This window comes from Argiope bruennichi, chromosome 3 (assembly GCF_947563725.1).
Source record: "Argiope bruennichi chromosome 3, qqArgBrue1.1, whole genome shotgun sequence".
Taxonomy (NCBI): domain Eukaryota; kingdom Metazoa; phylum Arthropoda; class Arachnida; order Araneae; family Araneidae; genus Argiope; species Argiope bruennichi.
Window position 1 is genome coordinate 73933962 of NC_079153.1, and position 21789 is coordinate 73955750.

At 27.9% G+C, this 21789-nt stretch overlaps 1 protein-coding gene across 3 annotated transcripts in view; it reads left to right on the forward strand.

The window, feature by feature from the left end:
* The first annotated feature begins 1339 nt into the window (after positions 1-1339).
* LOC129964117 (DNA-binding protein RFX2-like) overlaps positions 1340-21789 on the forward strand; it is a 52827-nt gene continuing 32377 nt past the window's right edge. The window contains exons 1-2 of one of the 3 annotated variants that reach the window (XM_056078805.1): positions 1340-1457; positions 19935-20089. In XM_056078805.1, coding sequence (XP_055934780.1) covers positions 19958-20089 — 132 coding nt within the window. In that variant the 5' untranslated portion in view covers positions 1340-1457; positions 19935-19957. Of the gene's footprint in view, positions 1458-1704; positions 1726-19934; positions 20090-21789 lie in introns of those variants that run through there. The other 2 variants (XM_056078806.1, XM_056078807.1) reach the window with 2 other exon arrangements.

Sequence of the window (21789 nt, forward strand, 5' to 3'; positions counted from 1 at the left end):
CGCATAGTTAAATTAAATATGAATTTACTCATGGAATTTGCTATCTCCTAAAATCATAGAGCGTGGGAGAGAGAAAAAGAGCTACAAATATATATAAATAGAGAGAGAGAGCAGTTCTTTTCCTATCAGAACGATTTTGTAAAATATTTTTATTATTTATTACTATTTTGCAATATTCTTTGATTTTATGATATTTTTATGGTTTTTTTTTTTTTTTTTTTTTTTTTGATATTCCAAATGCTGTATAATATCGTGAAAGCATCGTAGAAATGTTTTAAAGTATCTTCATCAAATTGATTTGAATGTAGAAAATGCTCAAAGCTAAAAGATCAGCCGAGCCGTGCAATATTAAACTGAATAAAATCATAGTTCCCTTAACGAGTACTTCCATAACAAATGATTCACTTAATGAGCAAAATATACAGCAAATAATTACTCTCTTAACAAACGTTGTTTCACAGAATATCGTGGCATTACAGATAATATTAGTCTTTTTTTCAGATATCAGTTGGAAATGAAGCTAGTTTGATGAGACTTCTTTTTTTTCTGGACGGAACAGGCTTTCGCCGGATAGCCTTGCCGAACCGACTCCGAAGGGCTTGAACGAGTGCCTTTGAAACCTTAATTAAAGCCAAGATTATTATTATATAGATAGCAATGACAACGATAATCTTATTGATGGACATAGTGCAATCAGGATGCTAGAAACCTCAATTCATGCACTAAAAAAATTTGTTACACGAATGTTTGGTGGATGTTCCTGTATGTTCATGACTGACCCATAATTACTTTAAAAGCGGAACCCTTTGTAGAATCGCTGCTTATTTTTTTCATATCATTTTTTAAAGACTGATTTATATAAAAGCAATTTTTGAAAAATTATTTCCACACCTCTTACAATGAGCGTTTTTGTCTCAACTATCATAACAGGGACAAAATCGCAATTTATGTTCTGTTCATTTAAAAATCCTGAATCATTTAAAAATGAAATCCGGATATAATTTAATCCATGGAATAAATTATAAAATTATTCTATGAAATAATTCTGTGTATGCTGCAAACGTCTAAGAATTTTATAAAATAGTATAGTTTCAAAATATAATTCTATTCTCACTATGCTGCGATGGAGTCTGAAAAAGTTTTCCAGCAATTATTAATATCGATAGCCTTGTCACTTCCTTAAAATTTGTGTATCTGCGCAAAAAGATATAGATCCTCTATATTAAAATAAAAAGTGTGCCTTATAAATTATTATTAAATAAATAATTATTGTAAAATATTAAAATTATGGCTTAGATTTATATAATAAATTCTATTTTGCATTATAGCGTCTATTTTTAAAGAGCGTATGATTGTAATTACATCTGATGTCTGGTTAGCAACCGTTGCCCTTGGAAAATGAAGTAAACGCCATTTTCTCCGTTTCTAGGCGACGACCTGCGTTTGTTGACAACCAAGTGAGCACTTATTTTTCCCTATTTCATTTTATTTCTATTATCTCGATTTCTCCTTTTTACAATTGATGTTGCATAAATTCTGCTTTTAATTAATTTTACTTAAATACGCGTCTGTATTTTAATAAAATTGCTTAATTTAATATATGTTGGATTTTTTATTTGGAATACGTAGTACATTTCCTTCTTAACACATGTGATCATTTTTCAGTCTTATTATTTTTTCCCTGAGTTAAACGTGTATTCTAAGACATGCAAATTCGAATTAATAGTATGTGTTGGTGATACTTTTCTTTTCTATTGTGAATTCAGTTGTTAATTAGATTGAATTTATAAATTCTTTTGATGATTCCATTTGATCTAATTCTGAACTTCTACGGCATAAATTTATTCGTAAAAATTGTTACGCTAAAATTGACATTATTTTGAAAAGAAAAATAAATAATATGATGTTTGTGTATTGTGAAGAATTGTGTTATCAAAATTTAATTTTATATCTGCACATTCTAACAAATAAATTTTATTTGAAGAAATTTATTATTGTCAGTAAGATTCCTACATAAGTTGGAAAAAAGATATCTGTTACAAATGTTTACTATGGTAAAATTATCTTTTACTGATATAAAATAAGAGGCCTAATTTAATGTAGGTAATACATTATGTAATTATATTTTGAAATTTTCATTACAGTTAAGTCTTTTCAATTTTAAAAAAATTATGTTTTATGATGAATACAATTATCAATTTTCATTCTCATTAGTTATCTTTATTTAGTTTTAAAATATATTATTATGATACATTTTCAAGAATTAAAATAACTTATGTAACTTTTCATTCAAAAGTAAATTGTGTTCATTCAAACTTTTCATTCAAAAGTAAAATATGTATGATTAAAGATGGATACTTTAAAACAGAATTTGCTGAGATTAAATATAGTTCATTTTCTATAATATCTGATAGTTTATGAATATTTATTTTTGATATGTTATATATTAAGTTTAATTTCTTAGTTTAAATGTAGAAATATTAGACACGAGATTAAATGTTATCCACAGCAAATTGATTATGGTGGAAATTATAAATACTCTGTTAATGGCTCTCATTAGCTTAAAAATAGTGTGCTTACATAGCAGATGTAATTAGACTGACATTTTCCTGTGTGTCTCTTCAACTCAATTTCTACTGATTGTTAATATTTTTGGAAGTGACATTCTTTAAGTTCAGTAATTTGTGATGTCTACATTCATTTTTTAAGAATTTGCTTAGTATTTTTTTTATTATTTATATAGGTATGTGTTTAAAAAAAAGCAGAAAACTAACTATTTTATGATAAAGGATTTTTTGGTACTTTTGTGATATTATTAATTATAATATATTATTCCATCTATATAATAAGGTAGTAAAAAAATTATTCTGAAACTTAGACACACACAAATGTTGTATTAGTGAGTAAATAAACAAATAAAAACTAGATACATATTTCATTGAATGTATTCATTTATATTATCAATATTTTTTTAAATTATTTTTTCCATGTGTGAATGAATATCTTTTTACAGACTATTTAGATAATTTCTATTTTTTATTACTTGTCAAATATTTTATATAGAAAGGGCACTTTGCTTATTTTAGCGAAGAATAGAATTTGTTTACCTTTATTTCAACACTTATCTAATAATAGAAATAGGAATAATGTCATAAAAAAAATATGATTTTTGTAAACAGAAAAATAGGATAGCATGAATTCTTCTATAAAAGGAATAATTAATAAAAAATAATAAATTAAACATTGGAATTTATTTTTATTTAGCAGCTTGAGAGATATAGGTACATCAATATCAATTTAAAAACAGATAAAAAAGTTTTTTTTTTTTTGCTTATTATAAAATTGACGGATAATATTTATAATGTAAAATTCTAATATATTATTTTCTCATGTGCGAACAGACAGAATCCTTGACAGTAGGTCCTTTCTTCATAGTTATCTTTATACTGGGAAATAATGATCTATCCATGTCAAGAAAAAAAAGAGTTTTGAATTTCACTCAATAGTAGATAAATTTAAATATTTTCTTTATTCAGAATATTCTTTCATCCAAATTAATACCATAATATTTTATCTTTATTCTTTGGAAACTTAAGATCAATGGTGATGGTCCTCTTTACAGTTTCATTAGATTCTTACATTTCTCATTATTCGATTTTCAGTTAGAAAAAATTATAATTAAAGTACAAAATTGTCTCTCCTTTTTTATAGTCGTTGTTCAGATTATATACCTGTATTTATTTTATAATTTTTTTAAAGTGTCTTATAGCATTTTTAAAATGAAATATCAGAAATTAATTTCTTTTATAATGGTACTGTGGGGACTCATATCTATGTTTATTAAATGGTTGATTATGATAGTATCTGTTGAAAACATTTTTATGACCAAATAAGAATGTTGTTAAGAATAGGAAGGGTGCTTTGCAATATACGAGCTATTCAAAAGTTAAATATCATAAGGCTGTAATATCTAAATGAAATTCTTTTCAGAGAAATCTGGGATACCTTTTTTTTTTTTTTTTTTACTAATTGCATGAAGGATAGTTGATAGAAATAACTGGTGTTAATTGTTCAGATTGATAGCAAGAAATTCTTTCAGTTAGCAGTGCTCATATTCACTGTGAATACCTGGAGATGGTTATCTGACATTGATGTTAATTTTAAGAAAATGAAATTAATTTAGGCAATATGGATCCTATCTTTTTTAATCTAATTTTCGTCTGTTTAAAATTATTATAAATATTCTGATTTTATGTGAACTTACAAAAATACAGCTCTTATCTGTCAAAAATTATTACTTTACAACTATGAAAGAAACTTTGCAATTGTAAAGATAAGTCTTCTATTGAATTAAGCTATATTTAACAGAACGATTTTGTTAATGAGGACATAATTTATCTATTGTTTAAACATTCTAAGATAATTTAATTCAAACTTTATTTTTAATGCTGTAAGAATTTTGTATTTTACATAAGGAAAATTTACATCCGTGATGATCGGCCTGGTAAGAAGGCACTAAATGAAGCATGCCACCAAAGGGGAAAAATAAGGACTTACAGCCCACTCTCTTTTGAAATGCCAAAAGTCGAACCACAACCAACTAAAAGATCTTCTTTGACGTATTTAACTTCCTAAGAGTTCTCAACCCCATCGATAGTTCAATAAACTTGCCTGTACGTATCAGCGATGAATGAATTTAGATAAAATGTAAAATGCAGGCCATGAGGAAACAGTTAAAAAACTGAAAAATTCTATAGCATGTAAATAATGAATAAAATGAACTTGCAAAGAAAATAACATTTAAAAAAGACCGTAGTTCGTGAAACATATCCCAGATTTTTAATCAATAGTTTCTCATCAATCAGGATGACAGAATACCTAATAAACTTGGATTTTATAGCTAACATTATCTTAAACAAAGAAATGTAATTTTTTGATCCTTTAAATAAATAAATATGAAGTAAAAAATAAATAAATATGAAAGTAATAATTTTCTTGAATGACATTTTCGAAAATGTAATTCGTCCATCTGTCTTTTGCGGATTTCTGCTATCTATCTTAAAATAAATTCACAAGTTTTATTTTGCTTTCAATTTTAATTTGATTGCATGATTTATTGAAATTAATGTTAATAAAAATCTTTTTTGTAGCGGTCTTTGCTATGCGGCAGCATTCCCTATGCTCAATTTTCAAAAAATCCCAAAATGTTAAAATCACGACAAAAAATAAAAAATATATAAAAAATTAAACACTTCGTTTTTGGAAACAGAATTTGTAACACATATGTAAAAAATGCGAAAATTTTCCCTTTCTTTCGTAAATAAAATGATAAAATATTTATTAATAAATTGCTAATTATCATTTTTTTTTTTGCAAGGCGAAAAGCCGATTTTATAATGTAATAAAAAATTGAGATATTTAATTTGAGAATAAAAATTGAGATATTTAATTTGAGAATAAAAATTGAGATATTTAATTTGAGAAACAAAATGGGCGGAGGGGAGATTATATGTCAAGAAAGAAATGTATCATATTGTAGCTATATGTAGAAAATAAATGAGAAGAAAATGTCACATGTTTGAAGAAATAAAGAATATGTCAAGTAAGTCAGAAAACCATTCAGATAAATTTGCTTATATATGTGGAAAGCTGCATTTAAAAATCAGTGGCACATAAAAGTTTTAAAAAAATCTATCAATAAAACCTGCATATAGTCTTGTAGATTTTTTTTTAACTTAAGGAGATTTGAACCTTTAATTCGAAACATCTTTGCATGATATTGTTGTAAGCTTAATTTTTTTGTCATTATTTTATTTTTTTTTTAAATTTGTTCATAATTATTTAATAGTGATAAACTGCACAAAAAAATTTTCTAAAAAATATTTATCGTCACAGTGTACGTGGGTTTCAATTCATTATTAGTTAAAACAATAATATTTTATATTAAAATTAGAGCAAAAAAATTGTACGAAAATAAAAATTGTATCATTGAAAAGTTTATCTTTAGAATTTTAAGTTGATGTAAAAACTTTAAGCCTAACGGTTAAAACCTTGAAAGTGTTTTGAATAATATTTTTATATTAAAGTTTAATTTAAAATAATTGAGTATTTTTCTTTTCACGTTGTTTTCCAGTTCTTTCAGATCTTAGTTTTCATTTTTAATTTCAAGATAACATAGTTTTTGTTTCTTAAGTTATTCGTTTTGCATTTGACGTTTGCAATTAATTTTTTTGATTTTCCGTTACAAAGCAAGCAAAGATTTTTAAGCAATTCAAAATTGATAGTGCATGCTGTGTACTCGATAATTTTAATAACCGAATGTATCTGGTTTCTTATCTTCGTGCGAAGTTCTTCATCATTTATAAACGAAACGCATTCTTTTGTGAACCCCCTGCTCCGTTCTCTTGGATTGTAAGCCTTTTTTCTTTTTTAATCTGTTATTTCATAGTTGGTACTTCTAATCTTATCACAGTCAGGCATTCACCTCGTGTCCTTTGTGTTTTTCATTTGCCACTACTTTTTTTTTTCTGGATATGAAAAATATAAACTTTATAATGAAAATCGATTTGATTTTAATAAATGCTAAAACGTTTTTTATGGACATTTGGAATTTTTCTACTTTAAAACACTTCGGGTCAGCATCCGATTTCATATTTAAGTTAACGAAAAAATTGTATGTCCTAATTAGAATTTTCTCTATTTTGGAAAGTCATTTTATCGGTTGATTAATTGATAAGGGAAGTCCCGATATTCTGTGTGTACTTATAAATATTCTCTAATAATATTGTAATATAATATATTCAAGTATTTAAAGTTAAATTTAAAAACGATTTTCGCTTAACTTTGCTGTAAAACTGATTTCAGAAAAACACTCTTCTCAACTTTACCTGCAAGCCGACTTTTAATCAATCTCTTCACTGTTTAGCCCTTGAACAAATAAAATCTAGAACTTGAAGGCAACGCTGTATTTAATAATAAAATTCTGTATTATATTATTATTATTTTTTAAAGAATATACTGTTAACTTTTATGAAATTTATACTTTTATTCCGCTTTTATTCCGATACTTATTGTCTCATTTTCAAGAGCAGTACTTTTAAACATAAAACTTCACGCTTAATAATTTTTTTATTGCTTAAGGAAGTAGCTACTACTGAAAACATTTTATTTTATCTTTCAATCTATGTATTTATCTTTGTATCTATGAATTTAATTATAAAAGGTTTGAGAAAATAATTCTGAAATTAGTAAAAAGCAAACTATCTATTCCTTCCCAAGATGTCAAAAAAAAAAAAAAAAAAAAAAGGGAAGAAAATAAATATTGAATAGTCTTGTAAAGAATGGAAGTCACAATTAATTATGATATCCCTATAGTATGAGCGATTTTTTTAAAGAAACTGCTGGGACATTTTTTTAGAAACAGTTGGCTTAAATTTTGCAAATGACGCGCACTCTTTGTCTCACTCTCTCTCTCTCTCTGGCAAATCTTTATAGCAGAGAAAAAAAAAAGTTTGTAATTTTTCCTGGAAGTCAAATAGAATGGATAATGTGTGTTATTTATGTCATTAATTTATTTTATCATTTATGTCATTAATGAATTTTTTCCGATGAGTAAGAAATATCCATTTAGTCTCAAATATTGTCCTTCCTCTTCACTGAGAAAACATAATTTGCTTTTTCGATTGTCGACTCCCTTGCTGAACCCATATTTTTCCAAAGTGCTCAGTGTAAAATTATTTTTCGCAGAATATTCAACAATTTTTCTGTAGGTTAACTAAAAACAATCAAAACACATTTTAGATCATATAAAATTTTATGTGATCTAAAATGCGGAAAATAAATAAAATTGCAGATTTTAAATAAATAAAATATCACTAATAGTTGATTCTGGAGTGTATTACTTATTTTCTAAAATCATAGAATTAAACTAGACAGCTACCTTCATTTTCTTTCCCATGGATTACCATTCCTGTTGATTTTCGTGCAACACCTTAACTTTATGACAGCAATTACTGAAAGCCCAGCAATTGGAAATGGAATTACACTTCCTCGGTCTTTTGATATTTATATCATATTTTGCTGCACCTGACCTAACGCATTCTCTATAACCTGAATGATTGCTTTCATTAAGTAAGAATAGCACGTGACATGATGTTGATAATCGCTGTTTGACTCTTATTCAAAATCGGTGGATTAGTTATATGTTCAAAATCTTCAGCATGCATTGCTATGTTGTATACTGAAATTCCTTCAAAAACTTATTTGAATTAGAAATCTTGGGAAAAATTAAATACATTACACAACTCCATCATAGTGCGAGAGTCTCTCCTTACAAGTCATTTCGTCAAAATCACGATAGTAAATTACTGTCTAGAAGGGTGCTATGGTAGATTCATGACACAGTCAACTTTAAAAAGCGATAATATAAAACGTGCTAACAGTTCCCATGACTCTTAAAAAGACTAGCCCTCAGGGCATTTATATCCCTCGACGGTCGCTACATCAATGCCATAACAATTACGACGTAATGTAAATGCTCATATTTTAATATCACGGCTTATCACTTAAGATAATTCAGTATTTCTATATATTGAGATTATATAATGTTTATTATATGTGAAGTATATAAATTATTTGTCAAAGATTAAATGAAACAGATTTAGTGACGTATTATAGAATGGATCATAAAATGGAAATTAAAGCATCATAAAATTTAAATCTGCGAAACAGCTATAGATTTAAAAGCTACCTCTAAAAATCATTTTTATCATATACACGAAATAAAGTAAAATGGATCTCTGACTAACTATATTTTTATGGATAGTAACTATGAATAATTTTATTTGTGTCATAAAATAATGTAGCAGTTTTCTTCCAAATATCAATTTAATTCTTGTTGCAATATATAAACTTTTATACTGTTAAAATGAAGAGTAAGTGATTTCATAATGATTATTTTTCTTGTATTTATGACTGAAAAAAAAAACCGCACTGCTGTTTCTAGACTAGAGTGCTAATTCAAGGTTTCAGATGCTTAACTTCTAACTTGTGTAAACAGAGAGAATGGTTCGGTTTCATTTCTGCTGCAAAATCTTATATAAAATTTGAAACATTCAGCTTTCTTCTTCTATTCTTCTAAAAAAAAATTAGTAAAATGTACTAAGAATTGTTTTATTAATAACTTTTTTGAATTAATTTTCTACGACAATAAATACATTTTCTTGAGCATAGTTAAAATACTGAAGGAAATATGATGAATAAAAATAAGTAAAGTTTCTTTTTAAAAAGGTAGTAATAGTGCACTACTTTCCTATCAATTTGTGTACTTTAGCTGCTATAGCACGTCATCTCATGAAAAGTATTTCATTCTATTCAAGGCATTACTTCAAATCTTTTATTGCATTTAAGCCATTCTCTATGAGTAATTGTAACATCACTGGCCTCCGTTGTAAAACGGCCATATCAAAAATATAAATAAAACTGATTTAGTCACAACTTTCACAAAAAAATTAACGAGGGACAAACAGCGGAATCCATTACCAAGGCGGTGTGGTTGACTTCGTCGAAACTGAATGTGCAATCGCATGGTTGCTGCTATGGCAGTCGTCAATTCAAAATTATTATTATTATCGTTATTATTAAACGTTGAATTATTTGTCTAAACAAATTAAAGTATTCTCTCTTCAACTCTCACGAATAGTTGCATTATCGAATACGTTTTGTGTTTAATCGTGTATTATAAAGAGAATAAAATGCATATTTTAGACCTCTTCCCATTGTCCTATTAAGACCTGAATGTATAGTTTTGTGGTTAAGATCAGCCATCATAAGTCATTTAATCTATTTATTTGTTTTGAAGTTCCTATGTTCACATTTACGCGGACAATCGGTCCAATTAATGAAAATTGTTAAAAATTTGAGAACTATTTAAAATTTTAGGGAAAAAAATATGCTAAAATTCACACATCTAGCTCGCTGCTATCAAGAATTATCATATTCACGTATGAAAAAATGAATAGATTTGTTGGCACTACTTCAACAGATTTGGTCCACCACAATGTGACCGAATTTTAATTCTAGTAGTAAAACCAGATGTCCGAATTTCATCAAAATAGCTCTCTACGTTTTTTTAGTTTATCCGCTCATGTATCCGCTCAAATTGTTATAGCCCTCTTATACGTGGGAAGGGTGTTACTTCATAATTACCTTCAAATTGAGTCTGCTTCGGAATTTATCTGAAGAATGTCAATTTTCTTCGAAAAAAGTTTATGAATCACGATGTTAGAGCTTTATGGGCATTTCTAAACTAGAGCAATTCATTTTAATCTTACCCGTAAATTTTACAAATTATAAGTAGCTATTCCAAATTATGATGTTTAGGTACTCGTGTCCAATTTGTCTTATATTTGAACTCTGAAACATCATGACGTTGCCGTTGTATACGCTCATGAACATACAGATAAATTTTAATAAATTTCTGTCAAAATTTCTTTGTATGGATAATTTTGGTTTTAAATTTTTACAATCTACTTTATAGACTTTCTAAGTTTTTTGTTAATAATCTTTTTATTGATTTATTTAATCACTGAATGTGATGAATTATCGAAATCTCGTGGTCGAATTTTTTGAGAACTACAGCATTTTTTGTTTGTAAGAAGAAAGTAAAATTTGCCGTTAACTTTTATTTAATAAAAATTTTTAAATCCTATATAAAACATTGCATTTTAACAGAATTAAGTAAGCTTACTTAGTCAAAATAAATGTAAAATTTATAAATTTACTTAAATTTGAAAACTACTCTCAGACGAGGGCATCGAACAATACAATTTCATGAGCGCTTTGAATCATAATTTCCATACTCGATTATTAAATAAATCTATGAACATAAAATTGAATGTCCATTTGTTTGTTTGTGTGAACTTTGTACGATTCCAATCTCCAGAACGCAAATGAAATTAGGAGCACTTGTTTCTCAGCAGCTGAGAAGATTAACTGCGCTGTTAAAAATTTATCTACACCTCCCTCTAAAAAGGAATAGTATGATTTTTTTTTTTTTACATGTTTCCGCCATAATTTCGGCACATATCATTTCATGAAAATTGTTTTTACATTATCTTAAGATTGAAGAAAATTAGATTTTTAGTGATATAAATTTCATTTCTTTACAACTTTTCTTTAATTTTAATAAGTTTTTAAAATTAATTTGAGCACAATTTTGACAGCGCATTTTTCCCATTGAAATAAGCTTTAATTTACTGTTTAACTGTTACATTCATTAATCTCTCTCTCTCTCTTTTTTTTTTTTTTTTTTTTTTGCGAATGTTAAGTTTTTAAAATATATTTTAATATAGAAATTCGATAATTTTCTTTTAAATACGGTCCTTAAAATTGTTGTAATTTCTTTTATTGCTGTCCTAATTTTGTGCCATATTTCAGCTGTTTTTAATTTTTAGCGTCTTATATGTCTTTATAGCATATCTGCTTTGGATTGGTTAGGTTTTTACCTATCTTGAATATCATATGCCTTTTTCATTGCGGTTTTTAGCTTGAACTTAATGAATAAACAGCTTTATCTTATTCATATATTGAACAAATAAACTCTGGCGAGTAGCGGATACAGCGATTAGTAAATAAATGAAGGTGGGGGGAGAAATTAATGCTGTATGTTTAATTGAAAATACTTCCTTCGTCCGACTATTAAAGCGAAGTAAAATAATAATAATAATAATAAATCAAGAGAAAAAAAGATAGGTATGGGGAGAAGGAGAAAATAATGGGCACCAGTTAGTGACTTTTTCAATGAGTAGGATGGCCCGTAGCTGCTGTTGAAGACTGTTTCTCCCAAGTATTCCCGAAGTTAAGCGATATTTCGCTATGCATGTTGAATACAGATACGGTTACTCCATGATAGGATTAGGTATCGACCTGATACTTTGTGTCAAGAAAGCAAAACTGTCACAGACTAAGATCATTAGGTATTCGGTATCAGTTTTTGAACACGATTAATACCCATTGTTTATCTCCTTGTCCTAATTCGTTTTTCGATCAAGTGATATTATATCAATGTGATACGAAATATGAAATCGATATAATCTAGTTCGCCGTTCTGCATCGGAGACGCTGTAAGCATGCTTGTGGTTTTATTTATATATTTCAATACTAACCTTGTGTCCCTATATACGGAGTCAAAAGGCGGAAGCTTTCCCGTCTTCTCCTTACTAACTATATAAACAAAGCTCAATCAAAGTCAATCACTGTCAAAGTCACCGCCAATAGCCTTCAATACCTCTTCCAAAGAAGCGAAATCATAATTTTTAATCATATTCGTATCAATAACACTTATAATTTCAGTACAAGTGAGAGAACCAATACCCACCGAATACCCGTTTTTATTCCAACGTGGAAAAAAATCGGTTAGTGGCTGTTTCATTTACAAAAATATCAGATACAATCGAATATCAACTTAAAAACTGGTATCGGTATACTTAAAAACTGGGTGTCAGCTCAACTTTATTCTGTACTGAGAGCCTGAGTTTATGATTATAATTTCGATACCCCGCTATTGTTTCAGGAAGTGATAACAGGTTTTCTCAGCTGCGATTATAGAATGCGATTAACGAAAGGTTTAATGTGCTATTGGTCAAAATCATGAGTTCTCAAAAATAAAAGTCATAAATAAGGTTTTGAAGTACCGTAGTATTGCGCTCTTCAGCCTCAATGGACGAAAAGCCACTGAGTTGCAGCTAATCCATCGTATCAAAATAATAATGCACCTTATAATAGTGAAAACTTAGTTGAACGTTTTTAATTAATTCAAAATAGCAGTTAAAATAGAATATCAGAAACCCTGGAAACCATTTTTTTAACAAGATATTTTTCAAAGATAGTATGATTGAATTGTTCTGCTCCTAGATTCTGTTCCTTTAACTTCAGCTCTTACGAGATGATGAAAGGTAGAAAAATCAATTATTGAAATGAAAATTAGAACAGAAATGTAATTCCAAAAAACAAAATACCATCATAAAAATATAACTAAATGATATTTTGTTATTGATTTATTAAAGTTCTCCGTGCCTTCGAAAAAGAATGCAATTGAAATAGAAATTAAAATAATATCTTCACTATTAAAACGCTGCAAACTTCAGAAACTCATCGTTTCCTTAAAATTGAAACAAACCTATTTGTTAAGTTATATTTGTTTTTCCTGTGAATTTTGCAAATTACTTTTTGTTTATATCGTGGAGTGAATCGCGATTTTCTTAGAGATCGCAACTGATATTACAAATCAGTTTAAAAAAAGGGGGGGGGGACGTATGTTAAGGAAAAGTTGGGCTGAATTTTAATCTTAAAGCAGAGAGCATATTACCAGCTTGTAACACAAAACTTTCGTTACCTACAGGTCTATACACTAACATTAAAAATTAGCTGATATGTACGGGATTGCTGGAGATAAAAATATCTTCATGTCTTGAATTTAAAAAAAATTATTATTTAATTATCTTTATTAGTTTATTTGTTATTATTAACCTTTATGCATCAATACATGTGAGCAAAATCTGAAGTTCTTATAACAAGTATTTTTCTTTACGAAGTCTACAATTATCACATCGAATCCATTGCTGATGGCTAAGTGGTGCAAATACCGTATTTGCGAAAGTAAAAATATATTTAAAATAGGAGTTTAGTATGAATACATCTGTATTTAGCGATAAATTAGTTCTGCAGCAATTTGATTGTGTTTAATTTAAATGAAATCTTCAGTGTATAACTTGATGTTTATGATTTTCTCAACAAAAGAGATTTCCTAATGAAATCGAGTCATATGACGTCATAGTGCATTAAAACTTAATCGTCAGGGTAATTTATTTCAAATTATACGTTCGCTTTTGAGTAATTTCACTTTTTGATTTCTTAAGCAAATTGTTTAGATAATTGGCAAAATCATTCTTAGTTTTCAGCTGTGGAAGAAAATCCGGGTTTTAAATATTTAATGAAACATTGCCAACGAGTTGAATTTCATTCCTACAATAAAACCAATTGATAGAAATCAAGGGGAAAAAATCAAATTTATGAAAAATTGCGCAGAATTAAATTGGTACCTGTAGAAAGATAATTTTAAAAAAATTATAAATGCTGCAAAATTGTATTCTATGTTAAAATATCTGTGAATTTATGGGGGGGGGGAAGAAATGTCGAAATTTCGTTTAACATTTAATCGTTTAAAATTCTAATGAAAATTTAAAAGAAATCTCTTAGAGCTATACATTTTTACGTTATAATACATAAAATTTATGTTTTATACTCACACACCAAATTTAGTTACTCTATGTAAAATGCTGTCTCATAATATTTACACACCCTTTTACGAATTTAAATTCTTATAACATACAAAATGTTCGTATTATCTCCAAAAGTGTCATCTGCACAGAATGCTAAAATTTCTCGAGAAATAAAATTATATGAAGAGATTCAAATCAGGAATATAAAATTAATAATTTTTTGTATTTATAAATTATTTTATATTATTGTTTTATTAAAATATCTTAAGATAAGGCAATCAGCAATCGATATTTGTCTCAATGAAGGGTATTTATAAAAGTTTCACTTAAAAGGGTAATAAAATCAGCTGAAGTGATATCTCAAAACTATCTCGCATACTCCTTCATTAGATGTTATTCTGCTGCTCTCACATAAAAATTGTGGACTTGGAGCTAAACCGAAAACTCCGCAAGTGTTCAGATTTTTATTTTCGGAGAGCTGCAGATGAGCGTTTTGTGCTTCATATGATAGTGAGCAAAATCAAGAATGCACTTTGGGTGTCTCTCTTTTTTTTTTTTTTTTTTTTTGTGACCGATTGAAAGAAAAATTTGACAATGAATTACAGTTTTAGTAATAAGACCACTGCTAAATTTCATTTTAGTCCTTGCATTTTTAAAACTTGTTACATTAACAATGTCTGTATAACAAATCTATAGACTGGCGGATGATCAGCCCTTTGATGGATTTTTTTTTAAATTTGGTACAATGGTAAATACTAAAATTGTATATCAAATTTACAAATTTGGTGAAAAACTGCATGCCAAATTTCTTCTGTTTAGCTCTAATAATTTTTGTGTTATTGTGTTCACATTACATAATTTTAAAAATATGTTTTCCAGACCCGGGAAATCTGAACGTGGAGTTTCATCAAGATCTCGGGCTCAAATTTTTTTTGGCAGTTACAATATACATATTCTATAATCTTCGTTTCCTAAAAAATGAAAAAGTGTTTCCTAATTTTTAAAAATTTTATGAACAAAGAAATCATTTAGCTTGATTTGTTGATATATTGCAATTTGTTTTAGTCGAAGCCATATCAGATTTTTTATTCTTTTATCAGTTTTGAACGGACATATTTTAACGCAATACATTTAACTTAATATATTTTCTAATGTGAAGAATTAGAATGTAATTTCTAAATATTTAAAACAATGTTAGCAGTATATAGGGGTGTATTGTAAAATTTATTCTTTGAATTCTGTTGAAAGAAAGAAGTTTCAAACGGTTTTACGAAACTTTGTTAAATTTTAATTATCATTTTGTAATTAAAATTTCGATTTAAAAGCATTATATTCACAGTTAATAATTCATAAGTAGGGCGTTAAGTACCTACTTTTAAAAGAACTGATCATCTCCAATATGAAATCAGCTAAATTATGGGCGTTAAATTTCAGTTTTCTTGGAGAGGAGGTCACATGCAACCATGGGTGTGATTTTCTAATGGTACGCCTCTAAAAATAAAAAATAAAAAGCTCATTACATAAGAGAGGATAACGCTTGCTTACAATATTTGAAGGCACTCTTATGTTTTTACGAAAATTAAATTTTATTTACAGTGATTGCAATTAATTTAATTGCTTGGAAATTTATAACGAGCATATTCTCACAACTAAGTGGTGTGCCAAATTTACCGGAGGATAACGCTGCTCCTATCATGACTTTCCAAATATACACAAAAATTCTGAATACTAATTCGTTGAATGAAGCAAATAAATGAACCAGTACAATATACATTAAATGTTAAGTTCTGTGTTGTGAGTTACACCATTTTTCTACTCTGTGTTTATTGCTTTGTGGTCACGCTCAATCGCTTCATTTTCGCTAGGGTCGGTATCATTATCTTAAAGCTGCTTCAATTGCACTTGGCTGTTTATTACCGATTCCACTTGCTGTTGTGACGTTGATGTATCACCTATTCAATTTTAACTCATAATTTTTCTCGAAAGTATTATCTTTTCTATCATGAAAATATATTTCCATTTTTAGATGAGCCAACTCATATTTTGTCTTATTGACTACCACTTAATAGAATACTTAGTTTATTTTTTAAGTCCCGATTTTTCACAAAAGTTTTAGCACTAATACACGAATTCAAAATGTAGTGCAAGGTTTTTAAATGTAATTTTTGTATAATCAAACAGCTAAAATAGAGTATTTATATGCTATTAGAAACCAAAAGCTGTAACTGCATATTTTTAGGATAATCGGACTTTAGACCCTTTGCGTAGTTGCAAATATTGTAAAAAATCAATTTTTTTTTCAATATTTTCCCGTTGATTGGAATTTTCAGATGCAACTTTTGAGTCCTATTAAAATTCAGTATTCCATTTTTTTTTTTTTTTTTTTTTTGTTTGTTTCTCTTTTTTGCGTATTATTCTTTTGCATGCTACTTCGATAAAAGAAAAAGTTAGAAATCATCAACAAGGTTTGTAAAGAAATTTAAGTTTTCACTAACCATGACTGTTAACGTAACATTTAAAACAGTATGTTTTTTTTTTTTTTTTAATTCTGTTTTCTTCTGTACATCCATATTATAGCTTACACTTATTGTAGCTATAGATTTGCGACTTTTGATAGCAAGAAATTCTTTTTTACTTATCCTCATGCATGTGTATGTTTTTTCTGACTTGTGCGGATTATCGGAGACATTTCTTTGATCCATTGTATTTCAGCTAATCAAGAATCTGCTGCGTTTTATTTTGAACTAATACCATTTTGATCCATTTATATGGAGTTCTCTTTATATTTAGCATTAGCCGCCTCAGATTATCAGCTTGTTCGTCAGGAATAGTAATCATATTTGATTTCAGATAAATCTTTATATAACTTCTTGTCCGTGATTCAGCTAAATTGTTTGACATTAAAACCATGTTATTTTAATTGTCTTATTTAAGTTCTTTTTATTGTGTGCATGAATCTTTCTAATGGAAACAATCCTATAACATCATAGAGCCCATTAAATATGTAGATCCACCTATCGTCTACATTTCGCGATACTGCTACTTCACTTTTTTTATTACTTTCATATTTACATATTTTAATCGTGAAACTGTTTTATAATAGCAGTAAAAAAAAATGTTGAACTAGATATTTTGACGAATCTCCACATTTCAAACCTCACTAAAAAACTCAGTTCGAAAAGCACTTTTTTTGCATTTTGTCTATCTATCTGTGATAAAGATAAGGCAAAAAATGTGATGTATGGTCTGTAGTAAATAGCATATAAGCCAGTTAGCAACTACGCTACCCGAGCAATTGTTTTTGTATCGTGGTTATGTTACTGGGCTGCGAACCATAAGGTCCCAGGTTCTATCCTCGCCCATCGCAGGTTCAATTCCCTACAGGTATTTACACCAAATTTTGAGCGAAATCCATTCTGAGGAATCTCTTTGTCCTGCTCTTGGATATAATTTAACACAATAATTACAAAACGAAGAGAGCTGAAAGGATAAAATTTGGCATGCAAATTTAATATCTATAGTGTAGACATGTATCAAATTTGGAACCAGATCCGACAAGGGATTGACATTCTTTCGGTCTCTTCTTTCGCAAGTATGTAAGCGCGATAATTCAAAAATGTCATGACTTAAATATAGCACGCCAGGAATCTTCAACAAAGTCGCTAAGGTTGACATGATAGATTCATTAAAAATGGTAGCATCTTTCCAAATATTAATATTTTCTAATTATTGTTCGTCAACCCCATGAAAGGCATTCGCGGTTTTAACCAAGGCCCAAAATTTTATGGGAAGGGGGTAAGAGGGGAATAACACCTGTATTAGAGAATTTGCTAGAAAGTTTTGGAAAGACCACTCCCGCTTATTTGTCTTCTAAACCGCATAGATATTAAACAGAATCCTTCTTCCTTAGCTTTCAAAAATGGAAGAAAGCAAAGCGATTAAATGTTTATATATAAAATGTAGACATATTTGAGCAGTTGCTTGGCCGAATAGAAGAAACTTTTGAAATTTTAAAACTTTGTTTTATTTCACCATGAGAGGCAATTTATGTACAATTAAGTGATAAAAAACATGTCTGTCCACATCGCGACACAAGAGCATAAGAGACCAAAATTTTTCCCTTCAGTTATTTTACTATAAAATTTTGATAGGGATTTTTTCGGCACGTAGGAAATCTTGCGTATCTTTGAAAGAATGTTGTAAAGATTAAGAATTTTTATGCTTTCACTCGGAGTGTAAGAAAATGACGAGACAATCAGTTTTCCAGAGCGCGTGTAGAATTAATTAAATAAAAACTGTATCATGGCAGAAGAAAACATTTTAGAATGAAGTTCATTTAAGAGAACATTTAGAATGAAGTTCATTCTAAATTTCAAATGAAAATTAGGAAATTAATTGAGATTTAAATTAGATATTAAAATATCATTATATATATTTGCAAAATTTAGCAAAAAAAATTTGCACGACTTATAAATTAATATCATTAAAAAGACATTTTTTTTAAAAAGTTTTGAAACGATGTAAAAGACATTTTTTTGCAATGATATTTTCGAGAATTACCGAAAAAAAGCGCTTAATTTTTAATTAATTAAAATTATTAAAAAAATTCACTCCGAAGTGCACTTTTTTATCCTCAAAAAAAAATATATGAACCAAATTTGGTAGTTGTAAGTGAAACAGAATCTAACCTGTTGAGCGCCAACATTTTATCCTTTCCATTCTACCCATTCCTTATCCATTTTATCCGCCACACTTTTATCTTTATTATTAGTAGAGATTATTGGTGAGAATAAGCGCTGAACACTAATAATGAGTTTAGATTCATTTTAATGTATTTAATGCAATCTACGGTAAACTGACTGCAGTTAATTGGTTAATCCGACCATCTGACTATTTTTATCGTATAAAATTATTCGTATGATTTGACCGTTATTTTTATGTCAGATAGAGTAGAATATTTGAGGTAGATGTTTGTGCTTGAATTTTATATTAAATCAAAAATTTAAAACATTTAATTCATATCTACATGTCTATAGTGTAATTACTTAGCACACTAAATAGTGTTGAAGAATTTTTAACATTATGTTATGTAAAGTATATTCTTGCGGTTTTGTCTGTCAATATTTCAATATGTTTTACTTAACCTTAATCTTAATACATCATTCCTAGGCTTATGCTTTCTTTTTAAAATGTCTATTAAAAACATGTAATGTGTTTCCTTACTCTTTGATTTAAAGAATATTTCATCTCTGTTTCGAATATATATTTATCCGCCTTTTTTGTCGTCAAAAGAAGTTTAACTTCAATATTTGTGTGTAGATTTGATTTTGAGAAGGCGTGAAATAAATTGCATGCTTTAAGTTGGTTGTGTGTGGAAAGTCTGTTATTATTATGGGCAAATGCTCTCCCCTCCTCTCTTTCCTAGATTCGATTTTTGCCTTGGTAATACTTGCGATCATTTCTTTGGCGGGTGGAAGTTACATTTGTATGATTTACCGTTAACTTTGCGATTGCATGTTGAATTTATAACTCGAATTTCGACCGGTGTTTATAGTGCGTGCTTTATACTTTCCGCCCAACCCTTATTAGCGATGTGTTCTTTTTTCTTCCCCCTTGTCTATCTTGCATCTGGAATGGTTACTATGGTGACGGTAGAGCAACATTTGGGAATCGTTGCCATGACAACACAGCCGAACTTCGTGCCTGACTTGCCTACTGTCAACAATAATGGGAACGCTGTAATGCCCCAGCCCAACCAGCATCAAAGCGAGCCTCAAAATCTGTCTTCTAGTCAAACTTCTGAAAGCCAAGTAAGATAAATGATAAATTTTTATTAATGTGAACAAAAATAATAAATTTGCTAATGCTGATAGGCGAATTTGTAATGTTACATCAAAAGGATTCGAAAGGACTTAAAGGTATTGAAATTTAATATATATATATATATATATAAATGGGTTTTTTGTAATATATAAAGTTGAGAGCTAATTAATTTTTAATGCACTTCATTATTTGTCTTGGCTATTAAATTAAATGAACATAAAATTATAAAGAAATATTTCCTAAAAGCTTTTTATTTATAATAGGTAATATTTTACTTCATGATTCATTTTAAAAATCAAACTTTAAAAAAAAGCAAGAGTAATTTAATGAAATTAAAGTTGCACTGTTTGCTTGATAAGGCTTTTGAATTTGGGTTTGTTAGTGCAGATATTAAGATTGTGTTATTAACATATGATGATTTTTTAAAGGCATTTTAAGTTTTATTTTGTTCAGCATAAAAATAAATGAATGGAACTAATTTCTTCTTAATTACCTTTTATTTAAATCTTTCCTTTACTCCTCTTTTCAAGCTTTACTGATGTATTGCAGTTTTTTTTTTTTTTTTTTTTCCCCTCCTCTTTTTGGATTGTACAGGATTTTATTAACAATATGTAATACTTAACATATGCGTTTTATACATAAAATTTTATGCTGTGATTTGTTTTTCTTTGCTTTCAACTTGTTTTTATTGGTGTAAATTCAATAATAAATGGTAATTCCTGTTCATCTTTTCCATTTGATTTTGACAAACTGCAGCTTTTTAATTGTGAAAATCTTTTTTTTATCCCATGTTAAAGGGGTTTGACCAAAAAAAAAAAAAGATGACGTTATTCATTACACCTATAAATCTAAAAAAAAAAAAAAAAAAAAAAGATTGATTTATCAATTTTTATTTTTTAAATTTTATTTGGTTTTATGCAATTTTAGTAGTATTTTTTTTAACTATTTGATTTATTTGCATTGCTTTCTTTCATGATTTATTTATTGATTCCCAATCTTCATTGCTAAAATCATAAATAAAAAAAAATTGTGTCACATATAACAGAGATTTCAAATAACAATATTAATTGTATGATTACAAATAGTCATTGTAATCATGTTATTTTCTGTAATTCTATTTGATATCACTTTAAACTTGTAAAATTAATTAAGTATTTCTGTTTAAATCTTTAGCTCTACAACTTTACCAATGTTTACTTTTGTTGAATATTGGAACTTTACTTATTGAAAGTAAAAGTACACCCGAGAATAAAAACAGATGCAAGTTGTTCATTTGTCTTACACTAACATTTAAATTGTAAATTAAAAAAGGCACATTATGAACAATTAATATCATGTAGTAAAAATTTTAATTTGGTATATAATCTAAATATTCAAAATCATATACTGTTTAGGGAAATTAACAACAATGCTAGTTGACTTTAAAATAATTTCTCAATTATTCTTTTAATTACAACATATTATATGTATAGTTGATCACATTTAAAAAATTAACTCAATTGTACACATTATGCATGCAATTTTAATAAAATTATGTTTAAAAATAAATTTTCTCATTTTTTTTTATTTTTTTATTTTTTTTAATTATAAATTAGCATTTTTCTACATTTTATTATGTTATACTTTATATGTCAAAATATTTTAGTGCTCATTATTTTCTGATGCTTTTAGTTCTATAGGTTTTAGT